The following is a 23,640-nucleotide window of genomic DNA, read 5'->3' as shown; positions in this document are numbered from 1 at the left end:
TATAAGTTTCTATTTAAAATGCTTTCTTGAAAAACATGCCCTATTTCTTGGTTAATCTGTCATAAAACTGATATATGGTAACAGGGAAAGACAATGTTTTTGTTTTTAAGAAACTCTTTGATGTGTTGTTTGCATGGAAATCCATCAAGATTCCAATTTATTTGCTGTTACCTTGTCCTCCTCCTCACAAGAATAAATGTTAAAGAAGATATATTTTTTATCATCAAGTAGGTAGGATGGAAATCTTTAAACTACTGAGCATTCAGCAAAATACTTCAAGAATAAACTTCTACTTTGGCCAATGAGAGGAGTGAAGTTTCTCTTCAGGGTACTTTTGTTTCAAAAATCACCTCTTCTATGGATTTTATATATGGCCCAGGGCAAGTCATTTTCTTTGACAGCCCCATGTACAACATGGCATCTTACTTCATGGTGTTGTGGGAATAATATAATTTGATCAACTTGGCATATCCGTGAACAGCATTGTTTCCACAATATGCTAATGTCAATTTCTAATTATACTCAGCCAACAGCTGTTAAACATTTCAAGCCACCTGTAGTATAGGAGCAACATTACTTTTAAGGTGACTATGGAAGCAATGCAGTTCCTCCTCAACGACAGATCACTGAAGAAACATAATATAATAGCTATCAGTAGCCAGTAGTGTTACTAGCATCAAAAGTTACCATCACCAGTAAGAGGTCTACTATTTGACTTTCCTTCACCTGTTTGGCCTTCCCCGGTAGGATCTGTAACTATATGAACTGACAGATCCATACAAGGTATTTCCATTAGTTGAGTTTAAGAACTGATACCAAACAATTTATAAAAGAATGGGGAAAAGCTGTGATTGATTAACCAAGCTGTTACTAAAGCCCAGATTTTGAAAAGAATTTATATTGGTGTCTTTTGACTTGATTTGGTATTTTAACAAGCTTTCCTTGAAACTTTACTTTGCTTTTCCCAATCTAAACTACAATCTAATAGCACTTTTCACTCATAGGCTTAGCTTTTACAGAAAATCCATTAGTTCCCAAAGTAAACAAATTTTAAATATCCTCAAATGTTAAAAATACCTTAGATTAATGATGTTGATAAAAATCAAGACAGATAATACCTTATCTCATTGCAGTGAATGGTTTTATAAGATTCTGTAAAATGCCAAGTGAAAAGATTGCTTCAAGGGAGAAAAAGACCATTAGAAGAGATATGCTATATCATGATTTTTAGACAATTTTTAATATTAAATACATTCTTTACAATATGACCATTGCTTATTCATGTTTTGTACCAAGAGACATTTTCCAACATATTCCAGCTTTACTCAGATGTGAGTCTGTAAGTGAAGAAAACATTTTTGTGCCAGTAGGCTGGTTTCTCAGTGATAGATACTTCATGCCTTGCCATGACTTTTATGGATGGGTTTCTTATATTTACTTACTGAAAGAAAATCCTCTCTGGAAAAGAGATGCTGCCAGAAAGAATAGCATGCTTTGTAAGTGACAGTTTTTTGGGGGGCGGGGGAGATAGGAGCAGGGCCAACCAGTACAAGACGCTTTGACTTCAAAGCTGTTCAATGAAATCATTAATGAACCATCCATGTAGAAATATTCCTGTGTAAGCTACACTGAGTGAAAGAACAAGGTTGCACAAGACCCCTGTTATGTGTTGTACAGCTTCTGTGGATTCGACTGCAGTTTATGCAAAGTATGTAACACCTTTATAGTATAACTGGAGCCCTCACTTTCCCATTCTGCTGTTCCTTATAACACCAAAATCTGCCACCTCAGCTACTGCATTTCATTTGGCTCAGGGCTGGCCCTTTTCTGATTATGATTGAATAAAAGAACTGACAGTCTCTTGCTATTTCCACATTACATTGATTCTGCAGCTTTGTTTGTATTTTAGTCATGGATAAGCACTAAGTCAGTTACTAGTTCTGTCATCCAAAATCCAGAATTAGCTTTTTGGGATAGCAAAACCACTTTCAGCCCCCCACCTTTAGTTTGTAACTTCAGATGACTCTTACTTTTTGACAGGTGATCCAAAATTTGGAGTTGAATCTAATTTAGACTAGAAACAAATTACAAACAAGGTCTGAAGCTACCTTTTGATACTTGGAAATGCCCATGGCTTTCTTGCAATAACAGTTTTGCCAATACTAAAAATAAATCAGAAAAGTAAAAAAGAACCAGAATTTTTTTCTTCGGAATTCAGATTGTATAAATTTATGGTAGCCCTTGTCACTCTTGAAACTATTTATATTTGAAAGGTCCAATTATCATTCCTCTATAGATTTCTGTAGCAGTCTAATTTGTCAAATTCATATGTGGTTGTTTTTGGATAAATAAGCTATGAGTGCTACAGCAATTCCTACATAGATGCCTGTTCCAATGGTGATGGATAGCACAGCCAAGAAGAGAGCTCTCCGTGAACTGGAGCTTGCTTGGTGGAAATTCCCTTTAGCAATAGCTTTGTTTGTCTGCAAGAATAGATAAAGTTTGCATTAGTGAGTGTGGACATGGCAGTCACTTAACAGGAAATAGCATGAAGAAATTTGGGGGGGAAAGTATAAAAGATTTGGGGGTTTCGTGGCCATTATTTTGTCTCAAACAAATATTTTTCTCAATTTTTTCTGCAATTCATGGATGAAATTGTCTTTCATGTACTTCATGGAATAAAATACGTATTTGCTTTTAAGTCCAACATTTTCAAGGGACATAATATCTGTGCCTACCTTAGAGACAATAACAGCTGATCTTTTGTGAGTATGGCCAGAAATGTGTTTCTTCCACCATTTGCTCTCTAAGATAACTATTAACTCTTTTCTTATCTATTACCCCCTCCAACACAATTACTGTTAAAATCAACTTCATTCCACATTTTCAGAATCAAAAAGGCTACTATTGTTATCAAATAGCGATAGAAAAGCCCACAAAGACCACAGTATAGTGGACATATGTCCACAAAATATTTTACAGTTTATCCCAACAGAATGAAATTGTACACATATTTGGATAGCACTTTTTGGCTAAGTTAGAGAATTTTGTGATTAGGTTTTTTTCTTTTTCCCCTAGTAGCAACTTGGTTGCAGGACTATAGAACAGGACTAACATTTTTATCCCATACCATTTGTTCAACCAAAATCATTTTTCTGAAATTGGCATTGATTTAAAAAAGAAGTATGATTTCAAAAGGAAATAGTCATAAAATATATTATAGTCACTAAAAAAGCCTTAAACCTTTTTGCATAAAAAGAAAAAAGTGAACTTATGATTACAATTTTGATGATTTGACAGGATAAATTATAGAAAGGAAAGAGTCATGTTACAACAGCCTAGAGTAAAAGGTGAATTTATAATTGCACTTATAACTGCTGTAAAAAATATTGGAAGCCATTTCTTTGTGTTTTTTTCTTTCTTTTCTACTTTTCTTGTATTTTTCTCCTTTCTTGCACTTTTTGCTTTCTTTCTGATTTTTTTCTCTTTCTTTTTCTCCAACTTTATATTAGTTTGAGTCTATATATTAGTTAATGCAACCAAATTAGTCCTAAAAAGCATACACTCAAATGCTGAGTCCTTTCTTAAGTACTGGCAAGAGACATGATCCTTCAGAAAACTCTGCATAATGCTCACCAAATGAAAAAAGCTCCATAAGAGCATATGATGGGGGGGGGGGTGTAGAACAAATAAATTATTTGCGTCACCTAATTAGGCAGTGAAGTTTGAAGGAAGGAGGGGTGGATTTTATATAAAAAAGCTTGTGAGCAAAGCAATGCTGAAACTGAAAATAAATCTAAGATTAGAGTACCTCCAGCTATACACACAAAATAAAATTAATGACTAATATGAATATTGCTTGAGATTCATGCATTCTTGTGATATGGAAATGTATATGTCAGTTCAATTTTACAGATAGTTTCGTTCATCCTATTCCAATTTTTTTCCCCAGGCCAAAATAAATTCATTTTTTTAAAAGCAAAGACAAGTAAAAGGGATTAACTCACATATAGTAGAAATGAAAATAAAGATCCAATCAATTTAAAAAAGATGCAGGTTACTATTATTTACAAAAATAGTAAGCATGGAAAGGTAAACATGACTTTTTATTTTGAGCTGCTGATGTCTGACAGTCATATCTTCTATTGGAGGAGCCCTGGGACAACTGGTCCCTGCAGGGAACTCTAAGAATTCTTTGGGTCAAATTGTATTCAATAGCTAAGCACCAGAACATTTTAGGATTATCTGTGACTGTGAAACAAATGATTACTCAAATTAACACGACTAGGGAAATCAATACTGGACCTGGGAAGAGAGTGTAAAGGCCTAGAGTGACATGCCCAATATATAAGGCACTTAGGATAGAATAGAGATTGTACTTCATAGGAATCAGTGGTGGGTTCCTGCTGGATCGCACCGGATCGCGCGCGCTCCCTTTCAGCGCTCCACCTGGCTTGCGCGCTCCCTTTCAGCGCTCCACCTGGCTTGCACGCTCCCTTTCAGCGCTCCACCTGGCTCTCGCGCTCCCTTCCGGCGCTGAAACTGGAAGTACAGTCTTGCCCTGCCCCTGGCGAAGCAACGACGCCTGCCTGCGCTCCACCAGCTCGGCTGGGAACAGAGATGTTTCCTCAGCGGAGCGGAGCGCCTGAAACTTTTCAGGCGCTCCGCTCCGCTGAGGAAACATCTCCGTTCCCAGCCGAGCTGGTGGAGCGCAGACAGGCGTCGTTGCTTCGCCAGGGCCGGGCAAAACTGTACTTCCGGTTTCAGCGCCGGAAGGGAGCGCGAGAGCCAGGTGGAGCGCTGAAAGGGAGCGCGCAAGCCAGGTGGAGCGCTGAAAGGGAGCGCGCAAGCCAGGTGGAGCGCTGAAAGGGAGCGCGCAAGCCAGGTGGAGCGCTGAAAGGGAGCGCGCGCGATCCGGTGCGATCCGGGAGGAACCCACCACTGATAGGAATGTTCTTTTGGAGGATATCATCCATGAAGTAGAGTCAGGCACTCAAGTAAATAGAAAATATTCCAAACAAATCTGCAAAAGAGGAGAAAAAACCAGCAGAATTTATTTAAATTATGTAGTTAAAATGGTATTTGTAGTGTGCAAGCATCTTTGGGAAATAACAGAAATAGCCAATTAAACCAAAAAAAGAACAATTTGTATTTCAATACCAAAAAAGGCGGTGCTAAAGGATGCTCAAAATAAACAATGATTTGTTTATTTATTTATTAAATTTCTATGCCACCCTCTCTGGGTAGCTTACAAATAGTAAAAAGAAACATAATTAAAGTTTAAAAAGTGATATTAAAAATTAGAACCAAGCTGATGGACAGCATCACTTTTCTTACCTTGTCAATCACTTCCAGTGGACAGGGCCCCTTTGGGGTTTCAAGCCAAATGGCAAACCAGGTGCCAGAAGGCTAAAAGCAGAATGTTCCACAGGGCAGTGGCCACAAGAAAAAAGACTCTTGCCATTGACCCCATCAACTAAAATTCCTTAACAGATGGGGCGAGCGAGGCAAACTAGTCCCATTGGGGCGAGATGGCTCTTCACATACCCTGGACCTATGCCATGAAGGACCTTGCAGGTAATAACCAATTGCACTTCTCTCACGTGCTAGTAAGATAATGTACAAAATTTTGCAATCCACACTTCAACAATACATAGAACAAGAATTGCCAAGCAGGATTCAGAAGAGACAGGGATCAGAAACCACCACTGACCTATTCCCCTTTATTGAATATACAAGTGTGTTTACTTTGTAGACCACAGCATATTGTGGATAGCCTTTAAATTTCTAATTAACAATTAGAAAAGAATATGGAACAACTAAACTTTGGTCCAAAAATGGGGGGGGGGGGAACAGTGCACTGACTGCATACTGTCACCTTGTGTTTATGTTTGAATTTATATGCAGACTATATCATGATAAATTATGGACTAAATGACAGAAAATTGCTGAGAAAAATATCAACTTCAGATATGCTGATGATACTTCGATAGATGTTTTAGAGACTGTCTTGCTGAAAATAAAGGAATACAAAATTGATTGCTGCTTAAAAAGATTATTTCAGCAGACAATTGAATGCAAATACACACAGAAACAAAAATTGATTTTATCCTGCTAGGCTTAAAATTGTATAGGGATTGTTGCTGCAACCATTAAATAAAGAGGTGTCTACTACTTGGGAGAAAGTCTGCAACAAATTTAGACAAAATATTAAGGGCATCGCATTGACAGCAAAGGTATGCACTACTAAGGCTAGTTGTAAGGTATAGTTGTGAAAGCTGGGCCATGAGAAAGGTTGAACAAAGAAAAAATATGACTTTGAATCACGATACTGGTAAAATATCCTACACTGCAAAAGAATAAATGATTGACTATTATAAGAAGTAAACTAGACTGCTCATTGGAAACTAATAACGAAACAAACACTTAGATATGTTAGAACCTAATGTGAGGTTGAGAATCATTGGAGAAAACCTTGATGTTTAGAAAAAGCCAGTTGAACAAGACACTGACAAAAAACCAAGGTAAATAGATACTATCATTGATGACACAAGGTTAAACTTATGATTTTTTTTGATAATATGAAGAATTCAATCAAATAATATCAATTGGGTCAAAAAATAAAGAAGTGACTGAATAATAACAATTTTAGGATGTATGACTTCCAGGGTGGAGTCACGCCGGTGTGGAGCAGAAGAACAGGGCTCTGTTCTTTCTGCCCAATTTTCCATGCCAGGAGGCTTGCAAAGGCAGAGCTGGGTCTTGGAGGGACCAGCTACAGAGAGGGGAAGCTCTGAGGATATCAGGGAGAGATGTGATCCCCTGTTATAGTAGGAGAAATCTTTCAAATCCGGATTATGATTAGACTGGGACTAAACATTGTGGATTGCAGAAAAGGAAAGAACAAACTACAAGAAGCTTCTGCCTGGAAAGAAGACAGTGGAGATTTGATCTGGTAGGGGAAGTGAGAGAACTGTGATAGTGACTGTGCTAAATAGATAGAAGACAACATCCTGGACATTAAGGGAGAAGAAGCTGATGCAACAGTAAGAACAAGGAAAAAGAACTTTTAAGTTTCCAGAAATCTGTGCAATCTAAGTAACCTGATACAATTATATAAAATTCTGTATAGATATTATTTACTGTACAGCTGTTCATTTAAAACTAGAATTGGAACTTTATATAGAATACCTTAAAGACCTTTATATTTTATACTTTCTGACATATATATTCTCATAGATACTTATAGATAATACCCAGTGGACATATGCATATGTGAAAGCAACTTATATAGACTTATATAGTATATTTAAATATATTTATATAGTATATTTATATGTACTAGATATTTTTATAACATAATCAATTTAATAATCAAGTAAAAAAACACTGCATATATTTATTTATATTTATATTTTTATAAGTAGACTTTAGGTATTAAACCTGCGGTATAAGTATCATGTTGTAAGTATTACTCATAGTAAATGCAATATCTATAATTTTTATATTTCTTAAAGTTAAATAACATTTAGATTAAGATTAGTATAACTGTTTATGTTAGTAGTCAGAACTGTTAGACCATCATTAGATTATTATTAGATCATTAAATGTATTGATCAATTGTATAAATAGGGTATTGATTGTATTACAATATAGAGTGTTCTATATTGTGGTCACCAATAATAGTTAGTGAAGTAGGTAGAAGAATTGTGAGGAAGTGAGATAGAGGCAAAAAAAATATAGATAGATAAAGGGAGAAAAATGGGGGTATATGGTACTGTGGAAAAAACTTTTTAAAAAATATTAAAATGACGGGTACAACCACCACAGTTACCAAAATAGGAGGGGAGGGGAAACAACTGCGATGATAGCATCCCCATTAGGACCACGTTCAGTGGAAAGCATGTTAGGAGGTGAGAAATCAGGCTCCACTATAAATCTACAAAACATGCAATCAACCCTAACATCAATTCAGGAGACAATGATGAAGATGCAGGAGGTAATGACAAAAAAACATGAAGAACTTAAGAGTGATATGGGGGAGGTGAAAGGAGAGATACACAAACTAGATGATAAAATTGGTACAGTGCAGGTAAAGATAATACAAAATGAGCAAAAAATAAAAATAATGGAAGCTAGAATGGAACAAACGGAAAAGAAACTAGATAAAACAGAAAGTAAAATGATGGCGGTAAACAGAGAAATGGAAGAGGGCATTATAAATTTAGAGATGGAGAGATCAATGTTTTATCTTAGATTCCAAAATATAGTGGAAACTAAGGAGGAAGATCTCCAAAGTTAATGGCCGAACTCCTGGCTGAACGTCTGCAAAAAAGCAAGCAGGAAGTAGAAAATGACTTGGACGAAGTGTATAGGGTCCACACAAACTATGCACGCAGACATAAACTTCCAAGAGAGATACATGTAAGATTTACAAGAAAAAAGAAAAAAGATGAAATCTCCAGCAAAACAAGAGAAGAGTCTTTGGTTTATAAGGAAAAAGAAATCATAACATTAAAGCAGATACCAAAATGGATAAGGGAACAGAGAAGAAACTACCATTTCCTATTGACCCAACTGCTCAAATACAGAGTGATGTTTAGATGGCTTATCCCTGAGCGGATGCTAATAACCTGGCAGGAAAAAAAATTCCATATTGACTCGCTGGAAAAGGCACAGGAATTTTATGATCACTATATAATAGGAGAAGATGAACAAGATAATAGAGAGGAAGCAGAAAATAAGAGTCAGGAAGAACAGACATCAGAGGAAAAACTTACGGAGCAGGATATAAAGGACCGAAGGGAAACAGAATGACAGGAGAGAGAAGGAGTCAGGACAAGAACATAAGCCAAGACAAGAACAAGAAAAAGACCAAAACCAACATACAAATAAGATGGAAGTCTAAATAAAGATGATATCCTAGAACATCAATGGTATCAACTCACCGGTCAAGCGAAAACAAACATTAACAAGACTCAAAAGACAGAATATGGATATTGTCTGCCTATAGGAGATCCATATCAAAAAAATATGGTAATATTCTAGAAAGCCCCAAATTAGGAAAGCTGCATCTGGCGTTAGCACAAAATAAGAAAAGAGGGATTGCAGTATACATAAAAGATTGGTTAAATTCGAGGAAAATATTTAGTGATAGAGAAGGCAGATTTTTAATGATGGAAATAACAATAAATAAATAAAAATTCTGCTGGTGACAATTTATGCTCCAAATATAAACCAAAAAGAATTCTATAATAAATTATACAAGAAAATAATTGAATCAGATTGGGAAAATGTCTGTATAATAGGCGATTTCAATGAGGTGGCAGACAACAAAATAGATTATAGGAATACAAAGAAGAATAAAAACTACCGAATACCTTCTTTGAAATGGTGCAAGAATTAAATTTAAGGGATGCATAGAGACAGATAAATCCAAAAATAAGACAGTACACTTTCTTTTCCCATCTGTGTGGTCGCAAATCGATATAATAATAATAATAATAATAATAATAATAATAATAATAATAATAATAATAATAATAATAATAATAATAATAATAATAATAATAATAATAAACAGTTAAAATCGCAATTTAAAATCCCCTAAATAAAATTACAAAATTAAAAACCCGTCAGGAGCGATATGATCAAATTATGGTTGAGCCAGGCCAGCTACTTGGAATAGGTGGGTCTTGAGCTTTACACGGAAGGAGCGGAGGTCAGAGGTAGTCCTAATATCCGGAGGGAGGTCATTCCACAGGGCTGGGCCCGCCACAGAGAAGGCTCTGCTCATGGCGCCGCCCCTCGGCACTGTCTGGTGGACGGCACCTGGAGAAGTCCCTCTCTGTGCGAGCGAATGGATCGCAGGGATGTATGGGGCAGGATACGATCCCGCAAGTAGCTAGGTCCTGATATGGCATGGATGAACCCAGAATTGATCAATAACATAGAAGATATGGAGATTTTACCAAATACATGGGCAGACTACAATCCATTAATGGTAAAATGGAAAGGTCAGAGGAAAAAATTCAGATGGACGCTAAATCAGAGAATTGTAAAAGAAAATCATATATACAAATGATGGATAAGGAATTAGATATTTTCTTTAAGGAAAACAAGAAAGATCAAACAATCCTATGGGATACCACAAAAGCCTATGTGCAGGGTAAAACAATAGCATATACGGCAAGGAGAAATAAGGAAAAAAGGAAATAGCAAACATTATTACAGGAGAAGCTTAAAGAGTTGGAGACCGTGTTGCAGAAAGAACCACAAAATGCTAAAATCAAAGAAGAGAGATTTAGTGAAACATAAAATATATCTAACACTTCAAGAAGAAATGATACATAATATAAAAATGATGAAACAAAACTATTTCAAAAGAGCAAATAAACCAGGTAGATGGCTGGCCCACAAATTGAAGAAAGAAAAAACCAATATGAAATCAGTTTCTTATTACAGAATTCGCTAGTATGAAATTTGGAGAAAAATTTATTAGAATGATTAAGGCAATATATTCAAACCAGACAGCTAAAATAATGGTAAATGGAGATCTAACAGACAAAGGCACTATAAATAAAGGGGTCAGACAAGGATGCCCACTATCTCCTCTTCTATTTATCCTCTCATTGGAGGTTTTACTAACACGGATTAGGAAAAAAGAGTAAATAAAAGGGGCCCTATGGCAGCCGGCCCACAACCTAGAGCAGCCGTTGATTGAAGAATTGGAAGCCGAGTTCAGGAGTTTGGAAGCCAGAGAAGAAGTTATGCTCAGAGCGCAGCGGTGGTGGCAAAAGCGGCGGTGGTGAGGCTGGGAGGCATGCGAGCTGGGGGCGGAACAGGCGCTCGTGCAACCACCCTCTCCAGCCGGGCAGAGCTCCATGCACTGACCTACGGGGTATCCCGAATGTGCCAAGCTGCAGGAACTGGCGAGCGGGTAGAGCGTCTCATGGTTTGGCATCTTAGGGATACCCCCTAGGTCAGTGAATGGCGCTCTGCCCGGCTGGAGAGGGGGTTTGCTGGGTGGCTGCTCATCAGCGTGGTCACCTCATGGCTGCTTCAACCCTGAGGCTGTGCCCGGCTCTTCGGGAGCCCGCTCGCAAGGGAGCAGCCACCCGGCAACTCCCCCCTCTGGCCAGGCAGGACGCCACTCCCCAACCTAGTGGTATCCCGAAGGCGGCAAGCAATGTGAGCGCCTTTCCCCCCGGCTCCTGCGGCTTGGTGCCTTTGGGATATCGTTAGGTCGGTGAGTGGTCCTCTGCCTAGCTAGAGGGGGGGTGGGTTGTCTAAGGGGCATATTTTCGGGGGGGGCTTATATTTTTGCCCACATGAAAAATGTGGCAAGGCCTTAGTTTCAGGACAGGTTGTATTTTCGGGGAAACAAGGTACCTACCTACACACACTCTCTCTCTCCCTACCTACCTTCTGTATTTCTCTCTCTCTCTCTCTATCCCTCTACCTACCTACCTACCTACCCTCTCTCTCCCCCTATCTATCTACTGTATTTCTCTCTCTCTCTCTCTCTCTCTCTCCCCTCTATCTCCCTCCCTATCTACCTACTCTCTCTCTCCCTACCTATCTACTTTATTTCTCTCTCTTTCTATTTCTCTCTCTGTATCCCTCCCTCCCTACACACTCTCCCTCCCTCCCTCCCTCCCTACTGTATTTATCTATCTATCTATCTATCTATCTATCTATCTATCTATCTATCTATCTATCTCTATTTCTCTCTCTCTATCCCTTTATCTACCTACCTACTTACCTACTGTATTTCTCTTTCTTTCTCTCCCTCTCTATCCCTCTATCTACCTAGCTACTTTTAAAAAAATTGCCTCTTCAAAACCTTGGTGCATCTTATACTCTGGTGAGTCTTATACTCTGAAAAATATGGTAAATAAAATAATTTTAAAATTTATTTGGCTGGGGAAAAAAGCTAGAATAAAATTAAAATTACTACAAGACTCTAGAATCAAAGGAGGATTTGGTCTCCCAGATTGGGAGCTTTACTACTAGGCAGCAGCGGTAACATGGCTCAAAGAATGGATAGTACTTCAAAATAAAAGAATATTGACGATAGAGGGCCATGCTTTACAGCTGGGCTGGCATGCTTTTATCTGGAAGGGAAAGAGTAAAGCCCATAAATATTTTCAGAGGCATCAGGTAAGAGGGGCCTTACTAGAAGTATGGATGAAAATCAAAAGAAACTTCTACACAAAAATTCCCAGATGGATATCAACCATGGAAGCAATTATCTACCCCAATGTAATAGATTTGAATAGGATATTGATATATAAACAGTTATTGGATGGGCAAGGAAAACTTAAAACAAATCAGGAGTTAAAATTACAGGGAATTGAATTAGGCTGGTGGCCGTACCTACAAATTCAAATATGACAAAAAAAAGGATTTAGAACAGTATGGATTTCAAAACGAACAACAAGAATTGGACAAAATAGTAACACAAACAGAAGAAAAATGATTACAAAAACATACAATTGTCTCTTAAAATTCAAAATGGAAGAGGAAACCGTGAAGGAAACAATGATAATTTGGGCTAAAAACTTCAGGTACAATATTGAATTGGAGCACTGGGAAAAATTATGGGGGGGGGGAATTATAAATTGACAATGTCAGCATCTTATAAGGAAAACATCTACAAAATGTTTTATAGGTGGCATTTACCCCTGGCGAGATTGGCCAAAATGTTCCCAAACAGATCTCCAAACTGTTGGAAATGTAACCACCAACAGGGGACCTTCTATCATATGTGGTGGACGTGTCCGAAAGCCAAAGAATTCTGGATAAAATTCAAAAATGGTTAGGAGAAATAATAGAACAAATAATTGACATGAACCCTGAGCTGTTTCTTCCAGGAATAATAAAAAAAATATTAGTAAGGATATGCAATATATGATGCTTCATATAATCACTGCTGCTAGAATTTCATTTGCCCAAAGTTGGAAACTAAAAACCATTCCCTCAAATGCAGAAATCATAAAAACGGTGCTAGAATGCTCAGAAATGGACAAACTAATGATGGAACTAAGAGATAGAGAGGAAACAGAGTACTACAAGATATGGAATAGGTGGTATAACTGACTCAAAAAGAGATGTAAAATCAATGCATAAGGAACACATAGCAAACACAATGAAAAGAGATGGCATATACTTAGAAAGCAATAGAGAAGGAAATATTGTATATAGATGTATATATTATAAAAATGAGAAAGGATGAAACAAAGAAGAATATGTATAACAGAATGGAAAATGGAAAACCCGAAATCAGAAAAAAGAAATACCAATAATAGAAAGCTGTAAAATGTTTGGAAAATGTCAAATAAAAATATTTTTTTAAAAATAACAATAATAATTTTAGGATGCAAAAAACTTCAGTGTAAGAGGAAAGGTAAGTCAATTACAAATTCACTCATATACCAACAAGGATTGAAAATACATTATCAAAATATGCATGTATGTGATGCGTGTGTTATTAAAGCATGACTACACTATTCCTCCCTGTTTCATATCCCCCAAATGGGTTAAGGCCAATTCTCAGAATTACCGGGAAACTGCTAGAGTTTTGTTCCCAATACATCAGAACAGATCATATTGGGAAGGCTATTTTTCAATCTTGTATATCACAGGTTAGTCCCTAAAGCAGTGTTTCTCAACCTTGGCAGCTTGCAGATGGGTGGACTTCAACTCCCAGAATCCTTCTGCCAGCCTAGCTGGTGGGAGGATTCTGGGAGTTGAAGTCCACCCATCTGCAAGCTGCCAAGGTTGAGAAACACTGCCCTAAAGGGTTCACAATTTTGCTGGTGCTTTCTTGTGCACATTTAATCAGAAGTAAAACTAGCAATGTAAATCAATATTTGTGAAGATTTTGTGAGCTGCCCAGATTTGTGGCATATAAGATAGGTGGCCATACAGGTATTTTAAATTCATACTGTACATAAAAACATACACATTTCTTGAATATTTGTGAACATGTGGCATTTTGATTAGTAATAAAAGGATTGTTCAACTGTGAGTTTTTGCAGTATTATAAAATAATTTTGTCTATCCATTTTTAATCATATCATAATCTCTATACTAATGGGACATTGCCTATCTGCCATACAAAGCTAATTGGAATAATAAAATTGTACAAATACCTCATGTGACAAATAGAAAGCAGCTATTCCCAATGGCCAGAAACAACACAGCATGGAGAACACACTGAGTCCAAGATGATCCCTGGGTGGCATCATAAGGAAATGGTCTTCACTGTCAGTGTCACTTGAGTAATCACTCTGAAACAGCAAGAGAAAGAGACCATGAAGTAGATAAGTTACTGGCAAGACTAGCCCTTTCTCTCTGCATCAGGCATACCTATGATCCATTTTCTTCAAGGCAACATAGCATTTTCTGGCTGAAATTATGGATAAGAGATAATTGTACTCTCCTGCAATGAAAGAACATTTTAGAAGAATCATATTTTTTAAAAAAAATTATGATAGGATGACATTATTAGAAATTACTACAGAAAAGGTAACTTTTCATTTCTTAAAATTATGATGGAGGGTCATCCTATTCTGCAACACAGTGACCACAGGGAGAATACAACATCTTGCAGCAGCAGCTTTTAAAAAGAGGGAAATCGCCACGAGTGTCATAATGGTAAAAGGTCATCCCTACACTATTTAAGAACACTGAAACATATCCCTACTATCGGTACTATGGGTTGGTTTGTGATGGTTGTGACATTTTTGCTTATCTGAATCAGCATGAGACCAGGGCTACATGGGTTCACATCAAGGAACACATCTACTTGAATAAATGCCTTGGCACACACTCTTGTATGCATGAAGCCTTTCATCTTGCAAGCATTCTCTGTATATGCAAAAGCAATAAATTGGGCCAAACCAACAGATATGACTTTGTCATTAGAATTACTTACTTGGCTCTGCTCACATTTTTAAGTCTCAATGGAACTTCTGAACATGGTTAAAGTACAACTCATAACAAAAAGCCAAATGCCAAACAAAATTTAATTTGCTAGAGGGAAGTTTAAAATACCAGATGCCACTTATCAACCAAATAAACAATATTAAGTACTTTTGCTTATTCCTTATTGTGTTTATGCCGTATAAATCTTAATAAAATGCCTTGGTGTGCATAGAACTGCTTTGCTTTCAAATGCATTTGTCCCATATCTGCTATAATTCCAAGGTTTAAAGTTAATTGATTTGATTAGTATTATGGGTATTGGGGATACCAAATTGGGGAAGGCTAATGAAGAACAATCTGTAAGATTTTGGTTTGGATTAATAAATCATAGGAATATCTAATGGACTTGCCAAGAGCGAATCATAGACGATATCTGAGTGTCATTAAGAAAAAAAAACTCCTTTTATGGCCCTGTAATCCCTTATTTTGAGATAGGGCGACTGAATGGAGCTGAGCATTTACTGGCCGGATGCCCTTCCTGATGCCATGTGGAGTTTGCAGCAGATATTTTCTCTTTGTGCCCTGAGAGAGAAATATTTGCCACTGCCTAGGACTTGAATTCTCAACCTTACAAGTGGAAGGTAAGTGTCTTCACCACAAGGACACCACGCCAATAGGAGAAAAAATAATAATACAAAATGCATCCATTTATGAAATAAATCCCAATAAGAAGGAAATTTGGAGTACAAGTTAAGAGTTCTGATCAATATTTCAAAATGATACAGCTCCTGGGACACACTGCTGACAATGACAATGTCAAACCCAGCATCTTTCTTTAAAAGAAGTGACTTGGAGTTATATATTAGATGCCAACAGACAGAAAAAAAATATTTAAAAGATGTCATTAGACTCCAGAGTAAAATTAATGGTAATATTGCCAAATTCCGTATTTTTAGGAGTATAAGAAGCACTGGCGTATAAGATGCACCAAGGTTTTGAAGAGGCAAATTTAAAAAAAAAAGTTTTTGCACTCTGCAAACCTCCCAAAAACGGCCCGTTTTTCGCGAAAACAGGCCCGTTTTTTTCCCCCCCAAAAAAGGGCATGAATAGCCCTTAGGCTTGTAGAATGTTCCGGGGGGGGGGGCAAAAATGAGTGAAAACGGCCCCATTTTGTGTCCAAAAAAAAAGCAATAGGAAGCTTATAATGCCCCATTTTTGCTCATTTCTGACCTCCCCAGCCCCCAGGAGCTCTCAGAAAGCTTCCTACAAGCTCTGCACGGCCATTTTGGTGAAGGGGCAGGGTTTCAGGATACAAAAAAATGCTGTATTCAGTGTTTAAGACGCACCCAGATTTTCAGCCTCTTTTTTTAGGGAAAAAGGTGCGTCTTATACTCCGAAAAATACAGTAGGCAGTTGAGAGACAGCCAAATGAAGGGGAAAACTTGAATATTTTCTTAATTTGAAATGATCTGAAATTGAGTCACAAGGAACTTTTTTTTTAAAGCGAAGCTACAGACAGGGACAATGAAAAAGTAAAGCAATTTCATTAATAGACCCCTTGATTACTTCAGTTCAAATAAGCAAATAGTAACTGCATCCAGTTTGAATGTAGCACTTCACCAATACCCGTGTCCCTTCAGAATATATTCAACAATTGGCTTATCACAAACTAACCACCTCTACCACAGACATCCAATACAATCAATCAATTTTTATTACAGTCATAGTTTAGTGTTACAAATAAAATCATTATAAACAACAACAACAACTACAAAAATAAATAAAAGACAAAGCACTATATTACAATCGGTGATGGATCATTACTGGCAGTTGGAGTCTGCCTAATTTTGCACACAGCATAACAGAATTTGGCCACATGCAGAGAAATTACTTTGTACTGGTCTGATAAAAGTTGTACGTAGAAGAGATCAGTATTTCCTGGATATTTTATTCGGTGAGGTATTATAAATTGAGCCTGTAAGTCCTTATAAAGCCAATACAAGCCACAATGAGCCACACCTTTATTGCTGCAATCAACACTGCAGCACAAAACCCAGCCTTTTATACTTGTGCAAACATACAATGCAAATATGTAAGTCATATGGTTTCCATCAAGAAGTTGTCACCCTTTTGTGAACACTTATCCTTTTCAGGAGTGGGTTCCGGCAGAGAGTACTGCCTGTTTGCTCAGGGATGTGACGTGCGGGCATGCTTGATGTGTGCTGCACGCACATGCGCAGTACAACTAAAATTGCTATGCGCAGAAGCAGAAAAACAAGATGGCGCCGCCGGTTCGGGGACGTGGCAGGCCTGGGTAGCTGCCAGTTCCAGCGACCCAGGCCTCCAAACTACTACCCGTTTGGCAAAACTGATTCAAACCAGTAGGAACCCACCAGTGATCCTTTTATTAAACAGCTATCAGGAAGCATCAATGTATCTTATTTCTTAATGTTTGTTTTCATTTACATTTTTTAAATATTATTTGATTGTATTTTATTTGATTGTATGTCCTACATAGAGAGGCAAAGCTGGCTTCCACTCCAGGTGCCTCCCTGCGACATTTTAACCTCTTTAAAGACAAGAGCTGAAGTGATAGCTATGTCCTTGTATGCCTGAATGCAAATTTCCTAATCAATGAAGAACTGGAACAGAATATTTTTCCGTTTCATGTGAACTTCATTTTTTCCTTTTAATTATAATATTAGCAGGACTGCATCTACAGAATGCATGTTATCTTTGTATTAGTAAAAAAACAGTAGTTTGGGGGTTTATTTATTGCAAAAATATTAAAATTGAAATCCAGAAAGCACACAGTCCTACAGTACTTATTTTTGTTTTGTTACATGCTGTAAATTACTCCTTTTTTGGTATTGAATTTTTTATTGGTTGGGCACTAAGTATATTGCTGCAACAGAAAAAGATCCTTGGTGCAGCTGTATAATAAAATGATTGATCAAGAAACTTGCATCTGAATAATATTCTGGAAATAAATTGGTATTTAGGTAAGAATATCAAGTCTGAAATGAAGGTTCAGATATTGTTGAATAACATCAGGCCTCCCCAGTACGCTTAATGGTAAGGGACCAATACATCAATACAGCTGTCGGATTACAAATAAGAATCCCACAAAATTAAATACTCAGATGGTAAGCAAGCATTTAGATTTTCCTTTTAGCCCATTACAAGAAAAATAATATTCTTATCAATCCAACAAATATATTACAGCATATCTTTCATAAGCATCGCAAAAAACATGCAGGCATATATCACAATAAATACTTTGGGAACAATACATCAATTTATTTACTAAATGCCCTCAATTGAAATCAATTTATTTCTATGGCATTAACTGACTTGGATTGTTCTTTAAGACCAGAAAAGGACAAAAAAAAATCAAGACAAAATGATAAATGATTTTTCAGATCACAATTACTATCTGCAATCTTATCAAGATGGTATAAATCTATTGGGACAAAGCTGAACAACTGCTTTGGAAAGCCACAGAATATGTTGGCAATGGTAGAGCCAAACTCAACAATGGCCATGGCCAGAATATAAAGCAAGAAAGCCACTTATTTTTATTTTATCCTAACCCATCAGCCTGCCAGGGTTGAGATTAATTACTCCTGCTAGACTTTTTGACATAAGGTCAACAAGCATGCTTAACACTTGAATTGTTTTCCAATTGTTTATGTTCACAACCAAGCCCCAAATTTCCATTGCTTAACATTTGTTAAGTGAGTTTTGCCCCATTTTACATCCTTTCTTCTCAAAGTTGTTAAGTGAATTAATGCAGTTGCTAAATTAGTAACACAATTGTTAAGTGAATCTGGCTTCCCCTTTGACTTTGCTCGTCGGAAGGTCACAAAATGGGATAACATCACCCTGGGGCACTGCAGCCATCATAAATATGAGTCCATTGCCAAGCATCTGAATTTTAATTATGTCACCATGGGGATGCTGCAACAGTTGTTAAGTGTGAAAAATGATCATGTCACTTTTTTCAGTGCCGTTGTAACTTTGAATGGTCACTAAATGAACTGTTGTAAATTGAGGACTACTACCTGTATAAGGCTACAATATGTCACAAAAGCAACATAGTACTCCTTATGCTGCTTCAGTAATGTCTGAATCTTTCTATTCTATTCCATATTGTGCTCTGAATTATACAATTTATTCTTTTTACCTTTTTGGACTTTATTTTGGCATATAAGTTTTGCTGTTTTAAGAAGCAAACCAACTAAATAAACCAACAGTTTTGAAGATCTTAAAGCTGTTTCATCCTTGTGGGCATATCTGCTGACTTCTTATTTTAATTTCTTCCTATGAACCATGAAGTACATAATAATCTTCCGATAGATTGGTCAATTTCTTCTATTAGCTGCAGAAACCTCCTAAAATGTTGATCCCAGGAAACATTTCTTATGTTCTAAGCAGAGGTGGGTTTCAGTTGGTACGCACCAGTACGCCTGTACTGGGTTGTAGAATTTAGCGTGGAAGCCCTGTACCGGAACAGCCCCTCCCCTGGCCTGCTGCCCCCTCCCACTCAGTCACCTCTCTCTCTCTCTCTCTCTCTCTCTCTCTCTCTCGCCTGTCCACACCATGTTTGTCCCGCCCATCCACTTCCTTTGCCAGACTCAGCTGTTGGAAGAAGCCCACGCTTCCTTCTCTTTGACAAGCGCCTTGCAAAACCGGGACTTTGCAAACCGCTTCTCAAAGAGAAGGAAAGGGGAGGGGGACGGACTTCTTCAGATGAGCCCAGAAAGGCCACTTTGCCTCCGCTAATCTCCTTCCTGCACCGCAGGTGCGGTCTCGAGGGAAAGATGTCTTACCAAGGCAACAACATCCCTCAGATTACAGTGAAGCGCCCTCAGGCATATTCTGCCAACCTTGGGCGGCTGAGGCGGGTGGGTAGGAAGCTCCAAAAGTCAAGAAGGAAAGGGGGCGTTGGCGGGGGGCAGGTTCCCTTTCAGACTCCGAAGCCACACTCGGCCCGCTCAGCTCCCGGGGATGCTTTCCCAGCCTGACCCAGTGCCTGACCAGGGTGGTGGGGCTGTCCTGGAGCATCTCCCAGCCGGGAAGTAGTGCCAGGAAAAAGCGGGGCCACCAAAAGCCCAACTGCAGCCCGCAACAGGACATGAAGAAGCGGCCGCCCAGCAGAACTGGGAGCGTCCCCAGGTTGGTGAGCTGGCAGGGGGGTTGCAGGGGCATGGAGGCGGTGGGGAGGTGGGGATCGAGGCTGCCCTGGGCACCTGCAATGGGCAGCAAACTGCCACCTGCAGCTCTCAGAGGAAGGAGGCAGGAAGCGAGCCCCGGGCCTCATCTCTGCCTCCTTCCTCGAGAGCTGGCTTCAGGGAAGGCCAGCTTCTCCCACCACTGCGCCCTTCACTTGCCTTCCACCCAGAGGTTCTGCTGGTGGAGTGCCTTCCATTTTGCCACTCACGAGACTGGGTGTGGCAGAACATACAGTGAAGAGGTGTCCATGTCACCATCACCAGCAGCGTGGTAGCAGCGGAGCCGCTTTTTCTTTAGGGATTAGAGGAGGATCGGCCCGGCCGCCTTTCCCTAAATCTGGACAGCGTTACTCTCACCTCCCCGGTGTCTGAGCTGCAGCAAGTGAAGTGCCACTTCAGTGGTGCTTATCACCAGCCAAGCTGCAAAGCACATAGAGCAGAGAGCAGCCATGCCCATAGAAGCAGAGACCAGGATGAAAGTTATAGCTTGTAGCTCATCATGCAAACCATACCTGCTGCATTTTTTATATATACAATCAAAGTTACAGGAGCTTTGCCTTTTCACATTGGTCTCTGTATGTGTTAAAAATAACTTTCTCACTTTTATTTCTGCTCTAACCATCAGCCCAGCAAATAGGGCAATATTTCCTGAACTTCTACAATCAGAAGAACTCTTTCTTTATGAATTAACACTGTCTACACAATGGATTCTTGCATCCTAAAAGGTATCGCCTGGACAAAAACACCTTGCTAATTAGGGTTTCCTGCCCACACCTCCCAATTCTGAATTTGGCTTCTGGTGGAAATGAAGTCAACCAGGGAAAGTGGGAATCATCTTTGCACATGGATCCTTTCTTTCTTTCTGCTTTGGGGCTACTTGAATGATGCTGTTACATCTATTGCAGCAAAGGAAATGAAAAGGAAGAAAGTAACAGTGATTTATCTAATTTAACAAGTTGTTTCTGGGGGTGGGCATTATTTCATTATTTAAATAATGATAACATGGTTAGAATGTTATAAAACAGAATTTATCCTACCACAATTTATCCTATCATATTATTTGCAATTGACAATATACCAAGAAAACTTCCCTGACCTCTAGTTCTTGGAAGTCATCGTCATCGTCGTCTTCTTCTTCTTCCACATCATAGGAGAGGGTCTGGATCTTAATCTCATCTGTGGATAGACTGACAAATTTGCCTTCTGGATAATCCAGGCAGCCTTTGGTGGGTGACTTGTCCTCAATAAAGGTTGTTTCACAGCATTCTGCACTCAGGCTTTCTCCCCAGGATCGAAGCATGCTTTCTGAATAGAGGATGATGTTTGGATGATAGCGGGATTCTACTGTCTGTGGCAGAGCACTGGGGTCAAGAAGCTGTTGTATTGGGTCATTTGGGGGATAGAGAGTCCCAACTGGCCGACCCTGATACTGAGCAGTTGGATACACAGATACCAACCCCTCCCTGTTTTCAGTCATTAAGTTCTTTGTGTTAATCAACCCATTCTTCTTCTTGGTGTCAATTGCCTTATTATGCTTTTTAAATACACCTTTCTGTTTAACTAAGCCATCCATCCTGGATTCCTTTTCCTCTGTTGTCTCAATGAATTGTCATTCGTCTGACAAAAATCAGACAAAAAATTATTCCATTTTCCTGAGGCAGAGAGAGAAAGAGAGAGAGAGAGAAAGAAGGCTCATTATAGAAGGGAAATAAGCATTCTCCTTTATGCTGATCTAATGCCAGCTCTTAAGAGTTGAAAATAAATCTAGCCCTTGCAGATGCAAATCATATTTCTAAAGCATTTGGTACAAATGTTCATTGTTAATGAACTGAAGATAGTGCTGAAAATTTTACAACAGAGAAGTTTTTTACATCATTTGACAGTTAATGCAGCGTAAGGTCCAAGAGCCAGAGAGGTGATCCATGAAGCCTCTGGATCAAATCACCTCTCTGAGCTAGGCCTCAGATAAGCTAATATTGTTCAGACATTCTTATATATACAAAATAATACTCATAATTAGAGATATTATATAAGATAAATTGGAAAGGAATATATTTGCAAAAGATAGAATACAAGCATTCCATCAAACACTGTCCTCCTTTTTTTAAAAATGTATTATTTCAACTCACTAATTCATTTTACAGATTTAACACTATTAATAATTTGCACAAAGCAGGTTAAACACATGACTTTTAAAGTTATTTTATGAATAACTACAATCAAAGAGTTCAAGTGCAATGATGGGACCAATATTCTCCAACATTATTACAACCAATCCCTTTGAGGCAGTGGTGGATTTCAAATTTTTTTACAACTTCTTATGTAGGTGTGGCCTGCTTTGTGGGAGTGGCTTGCCAGCCATGTGACCGGTGGGAGTAGCTTGCTGGCCATGTGACCGAGTGGGAGTGGCTTGGCAGTAATGTGACTGAGTGGGTGTGGCCATCTTGTAAAATGTGGTGAAACTCACTTAACAACGCTCTTTCCTAGCAACCAAAATGTTGGCTCAGAAACTCTGGCATTTGAAGCACGCAAGTCTTAAAGCTGTCAAGTTACAAGACCCTTGCACCCCTAACCCTTAAGAAAAAAACCCAGGGGTGTTTAAACTTGACAGCTTTTTTTTTTTTTATAATAAAATTTTATTGGTTTTTCAAGATTTATAGGGAAAAGGGTAAATGGACAGGTATACAAATTTTGGCAGTTGCAAAGTGTGTGAGGCCCCCCTCCCTCCATACCCATAGTATACATTTAATATAATGCATTAGTATATAATTGATTACAGTCAGCATATTAGTTCTATTATTAAATTCAATCAAATTAAACATTACAGTATAAAATCCAAATATAATTCCATTTTCACTTTCGGTCAGTTTATAATAATATGATTTTCTAGTTTATTTTTGTGATCTGAGTCTTCTTGCTATTGCCCCATCTCCCTCCACTGGCAGAGCTCTGGCCCCTCCCGTGTCCTGCGTGTCCGTTGTGGTATCTGGTGGTTTCTCTAGGAGTGTTTTATTTTTTTCCATAAAGGCCTGCGCCTCTATGGGTGAATTAATTCTAATTCTTGTCTCCTCCCAGAATATCAGCATACCTTCAGGCATCAACCATCTAAACCACACCCCTTTCTGGTATAATTTATTCGCTAATTGCGAATAATTTTTTCTTTTTTCTCTAATCTTCTTAGGGATCTGCTTCAGAATGGTTATCTCCATATCATGATATATCAATGCTTGCCCCCTTTGTACACCCAGAATTTCATCTCTTGTGCTTTTTCTAAGGAATTTAATGTGAACCTCCCTGGGTACATTGTGTGTTCTAGCGTAAGCTGAATTCACTCTATAAACCAGATCTATATCCCACCCCATCTGTTGTTTTTCTTTGTGTGTGTAGTCAGCCAGAATGTTTGTCATGATGTCCCTTATATTTTCCCCATCTTCTTCTATAACATTTTGAAATCTAAAAACTTGACAGCTTTAAG

At 38.4% G+C, this 23,640-nt stretch overlaps 1 protein-coding gene across 4 annotated transcripts in view; it reads right to left on the bottom strand.

The window, feature by feature from the left end:
• Positions 1-1,145: 1,145 nt before the first annotated feature.
• The window catches only part of SYNDIG1 (synapse differentiation inducing 1), an 83,443-nt gene continuing 60,948 nt past the window's right edge, over positions 1,146-23,640 (bottom strand). For 3 of the 4 annotated variants that reach the window (XM_081951834.1, XM_081951832.1, XM_081951833.1), the window contains exons 2-4: positions 21,262-21,817; positions 14,157-14,294; positions 1,146-2,483 (exon numbers count right to left, since the gene is read on the bottom strand). In XM_081951834.1, the coding sequence (XP_081807960.1) occupies positions 2,325-2,483; positions 14,157-14,294; positions 21,262-21,738 (774 nt within the window). In that variant the 5' untranslated portion in view covers positions 21,739-21,817 and the 3' untranslated portion in view covers positions 1,146-2,324. Of the gene's footprint in view, positions 2,484-4,974; positions 5,024-14,156; positions 14,295-21,261; positions 21,818-23,640 lie in introns of those variants that run through there. The other variant, XM_081951835.1, reaches the window with a different exon arrangement.

The sequence above is a fragment of the Natrix helvetica genome (assembly GCF_964273705.1).
Source record: "Natrix helvetica genome assembly, chromosome: 4".
In the NCBI taxonomy this organism is placed as follows: Eukaryota; Metazoa; Chordata; class Lepidosauria; order Squamata; family Natricidae; genus Natrix; species Natrix helvetica.
The sequence above is the reverse complement of the archived record's forward strand: the minus strand, read 5'-3'. Positions and strand labels throughout refer to the sequence as shown.